General features: G+C 48.6%; 1 protein-coding gene across 1 annotated transcript in view; it reads left to right on the top strand.

Moving 5' to 3' along the window:
* Positions 1-9,154, top strand: part of IRAK2 (interleukin 1 receptor associated kinase 2) — a 78,731-nt gene that overhangs the window by 32,881 nt on the left and 36,696 nt on the right. The window contains exon 3 of the mRNA XM_008059649.1: positions 3,404-3,550. Within this exon, the coding sequence (XP_008057840.1) occupies positions 3,404-3,550 (147 nt within the window). The remainder of the gene's footprint in view (positions 1-3,403; positions 3,551-9,154) is intronic.

Here is a 9,154-nt window from a genome sequence, read left to right as displayed (position 1 = left end):
CCTCAGCCTTCTGAGTAGCTGGAACTACAGGCGCGCGCTACCACACCTGGCTAATTTTTTAATTTATTGTAGAGATGAGGTCTCGCCAAGTTGCCAAAGCGGGTCTCGAACCTGCGGGCTCAGGCAATCCACTCACCTCAGCCTCCCAAAGGTGCAGGATTACAGGCTGAGCCACCGAGCCTGGCTTCAATTTTTTATTTTTTTTTTTATTTTTATAGAGACAAGGCCTTGCTGATCCTCCTGCCTTGGCCTCTCAAAGTGCTGAAACTACAGGTGTGTGAGCCCGTCCCACTTTTTAATATAACTAATGTGAAAAAGCTCAAGTTAAATCATTTTTTTAAGCCAGGCATGGTGGCTCATGCCTGTAATCCCAGCACTTTTGAGGTGGAGGCAAGAGGACTGCCTCAGTCCAGGGTTTCGAGACCAGCCTGGGCAACTTGGTGAGACCTCCTCTCTACAATAAATCAAAAATCAGCCGAGCGTGGTAGCGCGCTCCTGTAGTTCCAGCTACTTGGAAGGCTGAAGCGGAAGGATCGCCGGAGTCCAGCAGGTCGAGGCTGCGGTGGCCGGGAGCGGCCACTGCACTCCAGTCTGGGCGACAGAGTGAGACTCCAACTCAAAAAATAAATAAATTAAAAAAATAAAAGTTAGCAGGGCATGGTGGTGCATGCCTGTGGCTCCAGCTACTTAGAAGGCTGAGGTGGAAGGATTGCCTGAGCCCAGCATGTTAGTACTGCAGTGGCCATGAGTGTGCCACTGCATTCCAGCCTGGGCGATAGCGTGAGACTTTGACTCAAAAAAGGTTGCTTATGTTAAAAAAAAAAAAAGATTCAGAACTGTGTTAAATGAAACTAATGTTTTAAAAATATAGGCTGGGCGTTGTAGCTCACACCTGTAATCCCAGCACTTTGGAAGGTGGAAGTAAGAGGATTGCCAGAGCCCAGGGGTTTGAGACTAGTCTGGACAACTTGGTGAGGCCTGGTCTCTTCAATAAATCAAAAAAATTAGATGGGCATGGTGGCAGGCACCTGTTCCAGCTATTTGGAAGGCTGAGGCGAAAGGATTGCCTGAGCCCAGCAGGTTGAGGCTGCAGTGGGCCGTGAGTACGTCACTGCACTCCATCCTGGGTGACAGAGTGAGACTCCAACTAAAAACAAAATACACACACACACACACACACACACACACACACACACACACACACACACAACTACAGCAATAAATGTCCCATATTTTGAACCAAGCAGTTCATTTGCAGTGTCTCCGTTAGTCCTCATGAAAGTTGCCCCAAGTAAGTAAATAGCTGGGAAGTGCTGGAGCTGGTTTCCTTTGCAGAGTCTGAACTCTAAATGGCTACGCTTTGCTGCTTCCTTTACAAGATAGGCTTATTTATGCTTGTGTCCCAGCTATTTGGGAGGAGGCTAAGGGGAGAGGATCACTGAGGCTAGGAGTTCGAGACCAGTCTGGGCAACATAGTGAGACTATTTCTAAAAAAACAAAAAAGTTTATTTAAAAAAAAAAAAAAGTTAGCCGGGCTCGGTGTCTCAGCCTGTAATCCCGCGCCTTGGGAGACTGAGGTGAGTGGATTGCCTGAGTCCACAGGTTCGAAACCCACCTGGGCAACTTGGCGAGACCTCATCTCTACAATAAATCAAAAATCAGCCGGGCATGGTAGCGCGTGCCTGTAATTCCGGCTACTTGGAAGGCTGAGGCGGAAGGATTGCTGGAGCCCAGTGAGTTGAGGCTGCAGTGGGCGGGAGCAGCCACTGCACTCCAGTCTGGGCGACAGAGTGAGACTCCAACTCAAAAAAAAAAGTCAGTGACAGTAAAGAAAAAGTCATCCACAATCTCTCCTCTTCAGTCTTACTGTTATTTTTGTGCATTCCCAGTGACTCCCCTCCTCTCACCCTGGGAAATCAGAGTGATCACCTCTTTGCTCCTGCTTGACTAGGGACTGAGTCTAATGCCCCTGTTGGAAAGAAGTGGATTCAGGCATTGGGGGTAAGATGTCAGTGATGTTTGAATAGTTCTGCCCTAGCTAGGGAGGACAGTGAAACTAGCCCCAGGTGTGACTCCTAATGGCTGTTTGACTTGGGACAGTCATTTCACCTATCTGAGCCTCAATGTGCTAAAAAATAAAAAGCAGATAATTCTATTGACCATGAGAGATCCTTGTAAAAATTGAATAAATCTTCACAAAAATGTGGCACCATGCAGATTTAAGTCTTGTTATTGTTCTAGTCCCAAAGCTGGCGTTTGAAAAGCTGGATCCCACGGCAGCAATTGGTTTTGTTTGGAGAGACACAGTTTGCTAGTTGTAATAAATGCTGCTGGAGACATCTTGTCCCAGCTCCCACCTGAGGCTCAGAGTGAGATGAGGCAAGTTGGCAGGCTTCCCTGGAACTTCAGTGCCCAGTTTCTGTGGTTCTCAAACAGGTGTTCACCCCAAGCCCCCGGAAAGTGAAGGGATTTGAATATGCAGGGCTGTAGAATTTGGGTTTTATCTGGAAGGCAATGAGGAGGTAGAAGGATTCAGGCTATGGAGTGTGGGCATTATCCATGCAACAGGAAGCCATAAGGCTTTAAGCAGGGAAGAGACAAGCCAGATTTGCATTTCAGTAAGATGCAGCCTGAGAGGGGTATGGAGGCCACCTGAGCTGAAGGCTTAGGGCAGCCTAAAACCAAGGCAGGGGCCAGCCGGACAAGATCGGGGAAGGATGGAGGAGGGGAGAGGAAGCTGTTTCAAGGAGAGCAGCTCAGAGAAGCTTGCTGGAAGCCAATTTAGACACACCCACGCAGTATGCTGGGGTTTCCCAAATCGATGCAAAGAGGAAGCAATTACTCTCAAGAAAGCAGGTGACTTATTTATCTGGTCCTGCCTGTCTCTGGCCATGTGATCTTGTCACATTATCTGCTCAGACCTCAGTTTCCTCATCTCTTCACAGGGTGAAATGAAATACATGAGGATTTGACGTATGCAAATTTGGGCCTGGGCCTGGTGCGGTTGGTCCTCATAGCTGCTGCTTGTAGGATTCCCATCTGTCCAGTGGGCAAGGGTGCCTGTGTCTTCCCAGATTGTGGGAGGGACACTGTAGGAAAACCAGGACTTTTATCCCTAGAAAAGTGACCTGTCTGAGGTCATACGGCTAGAAGGATTGGAAGCCAGGTACATGTGACTCAATGTCAGAGCTGAGCCATCACAGGGACTGTTGTGTGTCCAACCACCACATTTTACTAATGGAGAGGCCAAGTACCAGAGAGGGAAAGACCCTTTTCCTGGACAACACTGTGAATTTGTGGCAGAGCCAGGATTAGAACCCAGGCTTCTTACTTCTAGTCTCAGACTCTCAATGGCTACCCACTTCATGGAATAATAATAACTTTCTTTCTACCTTGTTTTCAGGGAAACCAGTTCCTGAAATCAGGTCTCCCATACCAGCCTTCCCGGATGCTGTGAAGCCAGGAAGGCCTTTGACAGCTTCTGTAGGAAACACCGAGGATGGACAGGGAGAGGGGCAGCCTGAGAGGCTGGCCGCCTTTCTGGGCCCAGGTACTTTTAATTTAATTGAGTTTTTTTTAGCTTTAAGCAAATTTCTTTGAGGAAATGAAGATTTATCTATAAGTATATTCAGCTCAGCATATCAGAGCAAAATATTGGAAACAGCATTAGGAGATGGTAAAATTCATGGTAGATAGTCACAATAAACCACTGTTAACAACAACGAGATGTTCATATGTGCACAGACACATGCTCACAATAGAATGAGTTAGGAAAGTGGAAGAAGTCAGGCCACAAAATATAGATCATCTGCTACCATTTTTTGTCAAAAGAAAATAAATAACCCAGTAATTTAGTGTCTATGTGCCAGACACTATTCTAAATACTGTACTTTAAATATACTTGCTAGCCAGGCTTGGTGCCTCAGCCTGTAATCCCGTGCCTTTGGGAGGCTGAGGTGAGTGGATTGCCTGAGCCCGTGGGTTCGAGACCCACCTGGGCAGCGAGATCTCATCTCTACAATAAATAAAAAAATCAGCTGGGCGTGGTAGTGTGTGCCTGTAATTCCGGCTACTCGGAAGGCTGAGGCAGAAGGATCGCCGGAGCCCAGCAGGCAAGGCTGCGGTGGCCGGGAGCGGCTACTGCACTCCAGTCTGGGCGACTGAGTGAGACTCCAATTCAAAAAAAAAAAAAATACACTTGCTTATTTAATCTTCAGTGACTGGTATGCATTAGGTATTGTGATTGTGCCCATTTTACAGATGAGAAAACTGAAGCACAGAGAGGTTAAACAACCTGGCTAAGGTCGTAATGCTCCTGGGTCCCTGTGTTTTACCTTTGGTCTTCCCATCCACCAGCACAAGTTGGTCCTGCATGCAGGCTACTGACTGGAGACCTGACCATCTGTCTGCTTTAAATAGACCCTGACCCTTGAAGCCATGCTGTGGGGAATTGAGGGGTGCCACTCTTGCCACTGCTTTGCTCCCCTCCCTCAGTCGCAGGTCAGCTGAAGCCCAGAGAGGGAGAGCGATTTCCTCCAGGTCATATGATCAGAAAGTGACTCCTCGCTATGTGACTTGACTGCTCACCATTGCACTCACTGCTATCCCACATTTGCTTCCATCTCCTTGTGACCAGGCAAGGTCTTGGGGACAGTTTGCCAAATGACAGAAGGACTCAGCTGGCAGATGACTTCCCTGAGGGGAACCACTGCTCAACTCCTCCTTCGTTCTCATGGCCTCTCCCCTGGGACCGAGCCTCATTTCTGCTCTCCTGCAGCTCTGGAGCCCGAGCAAAGATCCCAAACCCACATCACATCTTGATGATGTGGCTCCTGAAGCCAGGGCCAGCAGTGCTGCCAGGAGCATGGATGGTGGGCTGTGATATTACACAGACCCGTGTTTGAATCCCAACTCTGCCACTTTTTTTTTTGAGTCGGAGTCTCTGTCGCCCAGGCTGGAGTGCAGTGGCATGCTCACGACCACCACAGCCTCGACCTGTTGGGCTCAGGTGATCCTTCCACCTCAGCCTTCCAAGTAGCTAGAACTACAGGTACGTGCCACCATGCCCAACTAATTGTTTGATTTATTGTAGAGATGAAGTCTCACCAAGTTGCCCAGGCTGGTCTTCAACCCATGGGCTCGGGCAATCCTTTTACCTTGGCCTTCCAAAGTGCTGGGATTATAGGCATGAGTCACTGTGCCCAGCCAACTCTGCCACTTCCTAGCAGGAGAATTACTTAGTGTCTCTGGACCTCAGTTTCTTATCTGTAAAATGCAGGTAATACTAGACTCTATTTCATCTTGTTGTAGTAAGGAATCCCATACCTCAGTGTTGATACTGTGGAAGTCCTTATTAAATGTTAGTTGATATTAGGGACATTCCAGACACCCCAGATAGGTTAACTCTGGAAAATTAACTCTAGGCCAAAGAGTCTGAGTTATTTCCTGTAGCTAAAGAATTTTTTTTAAAGTATAGACCTTGGATCGGCAATTAACGATAAGAGGAAATGGTTCTAAAGCAAACGTGATACTGGTTGATGACCAAAGGGGTAAAAGGAATAATCAAATAGGGAAATTTTAGGGGAGTGCTGGTCAGGAAGGAGGAGGTAACAAGTGCAGCCATTTATTTTGATGTTCCCTATCTAGGTTACTGTAAAAACAAGTGGCTGGCCTTTGCACTGTTTACTTTTTTTTTTTTTTTTGAGTTGGAGTCTCTGTCACCCAGGCTGGAGTGCAAGTGGCACGCTCACAGCCACTGAAGCCTCCACCTTCTGGGCTCAGGTGATACTTCCACCTCAGCCTTCCAAATAGCTGGAACTACAGGCACGTGCCACCAAACTCAGCTAGTTTTTTTATTTATTGTAGAAGCGGGGTCTCACCAAGTTGCACAGGCTAGTCTTGAACCCCTGGGCTTAGGCAATCCTCTCACCTCTGCCTCCCAGTGTGCTGGGATTACAGGCATGGAACCACTGCACCCAGCTGCTCTATTTACTTTCTTAATGGCTGTTGGAACCAAATGGCAGGTCAGATGATAGTTACAGTCTGCAGGCAGAGACAGGAAGTTGATTGTCTCTATCTTTGCCCGAACTGAAAATAAGAAAGTCATCACTTATTTCATCAAATCACCCAAAGCTTGTATTTTCTTGGGAAAACCCCAGGGTTCCAGTGAGCTCCAAAGTTCAAACTGATTGATTATCTTGAAGGGTTTTTGTAGGAGTGGAGGATACAGAGCCCACATCTGGCCCTCTGATACCCTGACTCCCCCTTGCAGTCGGGGGGAAGGAAGTGGGAAGAAACAGGGCAGAGGAAAAGATGTGAGCAGAGGAGCACAGACAGGTTATAACCGCCTCTTTAAGCGATTCTCAAGGCCAGAACTCGAATGAAAGGGCTTTGAGTAGCTGAAGTACCTGTCACAAAGAATTAGCTAAAAGAGAGACCACTGGTCTGTCAATCAGAGTCTATTTGCTCTTTTTCTGCAGGTAGTCTTATCAGCCTTGGTAGCACTATGTACTCCACAGAGACTGATCGTTGTGCTTTATAAATATCTCTTTTCATCTGGACAAGAGCTGTACAAGGAACAGACTATTATGACTCTTTTGTACATTCAAGAAAACTCAAAGAAATGATGTATAGCTCACCCAAGTTCAAATCTTTGGTAACAACGGAGCCAGGCCTTGAGCCAAGTTCTGTCTGATGCCAATAAGGAGGTGGGGAAGTGGTAGTCCCACTGCCAGCAACAGGGCAGGACACAGAAAACCCTGTCTCATGCAGCGCTGCTACATCTGCCATACTCATGCCTACAATGACACGGCTCGACAGGACAAGAGTTCGTGACATTCGAGGAAGATTTCCCTGGGATATGGTTTGTTTTGTATTAAAAGTCCTGGCCCTCGAAGGGTTAACTCTCTGTGCTTTGGAACCAACATTTATTTGAAAGCCCGGTGTATCCATCACCTGATAAGTATCAACACATGGCCCATCTTGCTTTATAGTTCCCATCCCTCTTAGATGATTATTTTAAAACATTTTCATGTGGAAAATTTCAAACACATACAAAAACAAAGAACCTGATGATCTTCCATGTCATAACCAACTCATTCCCAACTTCTGATTACCTTGAACTAATCCTTGGGAGGTTTTTTTTTTTGTTTTTTTTTTGAGTCAGGGTCTGACTGTGTTGCCCAGGCTGGAGCACAGTGGCACAGTCATGCTCCCTGCAGCTTTGACCTCCTGGCCTCAGGTGATCCTTCCGCCTCAGCCTCCCAAGTGGCTAGGACTACAGGCATGCGTCACTTTGCCCGGCTAATTTTTTGTAGATGAGGTCTTGCTATGTGGCCTAGGCTGGTCTTTAATTCCTGGGGTCAGCTGGGCTTGATGGCTCAGCCTGTAATCCTGCACCTTGGGAGGCTGAGGTGAGTGAATTGCCTGAGCCCATGGGTTTGAGACCCACCTGGGCAACTTGGAGAGACCTCATCTCTACAATAAATAAATAAAAAAATTAGCTGGGCGTGGTAGTGTGCGCCTGTAGTTCCAGCTACTTGGAAGGCTGAGGCAGAAGGATCGCCGGAGCCCAGTAGGTCGAGGCTGTGGTGGCCGGGAGCGGCCATTGCACTCCAGTCTGGGCGACAGAGTGAGACTCCAACTCAAAAACAAACAAACAAACAAAATTCCTGGGATCGAGTGCTCCTCCCACCTTGGCCTCCCAAAGTGCTGGGATTACAGGTGTGAGCCACCGTGCCCAGCCCCCAAGGAGATTTTTGTATCCTTGATGGCAGGAGAGTGTCTTCTCTTTCTCTTCTGTCTGCCTTTAGGACATGTACTGGGAGCATTGTTCTGAGTTTCTCCCACCACAGATGGAGAGGAAGAGCTAGTGGTTCCTATCCGACTTATCACCCTTGTGGTATTGGCCCAAATCCCATTCCCTTTTTTCCAGAACCACAGGGATAAACAGATTCAGCCACTCCCCCAACTAGCAGCCCTCCTAAGTTGCAGGAGCAGACTTCCATGACTTCCCCAAGCCAAGAGTCCTGACACAGCCTCCTGAGCAAACCCCAGGCATCAAGTCAGACCAGAACATCATGGCTTGTGTGAGGCCAACACTGGGCCAAGGGAGAAGACAGAGGGGCCCCGGATGCAGGGAGACTGGAACTGGAGTTGGAGGCAGTGGTTCCCAGAGTGTGGTGCCTAGAACCTGGATGTTAGGACAAGAATAGATCACGTGCACAAAAGCCAGGGTCTTTGTGGGTGTTATGCTTAACACAAGGCTAAATACATAACACGTGAATTGAAGTCAAGTGGAAATAAAACCCGCCAGGTAGCTCATAGCTTCTGTGAGGCTTCACGGAGACACGGCCAATAGCTTGGAGGCAGGATGAATGTGACCACTTGGCCAGGGTACTGAGGTGAGGCCAAGAGAAGGCAGGGCAAGGGCGGAGGTAGCTGTGGCGGAGGCGGTAGCCTTCCTGAGGGACAGGGGCCCTGGCACCAGCCTGCATTAGTTCAGGTTCGCTGAGAAGCAGGCACCAAGACGTGTTGCAACAAGACTGGCTTCCATGAGGGGAAATACTTAGAGAAAACAGGAAGGGAGCCAGACAAGGCTAGGAGACTTGGGGGGCTTGGCCTAGCCGGACTTCAGGCTAAGACAGGCTCGCCAGGGTGTAGGTTGGCCAGCAGAGTCCTGTCTCCCCAGAACTGGCCTGCCTTAGTGTCCCCTCTGCATGCAGTACCTGGGGGAGCATTGCCTAGACACAGCGGCAGGGCTGGATCAGGGCAAGCAGCAGCCAGGGCCCTCGGCCAGCCGGTCCCCAGCAGTCAGAGTCTTCAGTTTGGGTCCTCGTGGCTGCCAGGACTCAAGAAGCAGCAGGGAAGGATCCAGGGAAGGAGATCTCAGGCAGTTCCTTGACATGTCTCAGGCCTTTTAGCAGGTGAGTTTTATTTATCCGCCACCTGCCTATGATAGTTTAGCAAGCCGTATTCTATTTTGGCCATGGTGCTATTTTCAGTCTCCTGAGTTATTAATAATTTTTTTTATGGCTAAAGTTCCGGATCAGAGCTGTGCTCGGTGGCTCAGCCTGTAATCCCGCGCCTTAGGAGGCTGAGGTGAGTGGATTGCCTGAGCCCGCGGGTTCGAGACCTGCCTGGGCAACTTGGCGAG

The sequence above is a fragment of the Carlito syrichta genome, unplaced genomic scaffold (genome assembly GCF_000164805.1).
Source record: "Carlito syrichta isolate Samal-C Ts95f unplaced genomic scaffold, Tarsius_syrichta-2.0.1 Scaffold304318, whole genome shotgun sequence".
NCBI lineage: Eukaryota > Metazoa > Chordata > Mammalia > Primates > Tarsiidae > Carlito > Carlito syrichta.
This window is presented reverse-complemented; position numbering and strand designations above follow the sequence as displayed.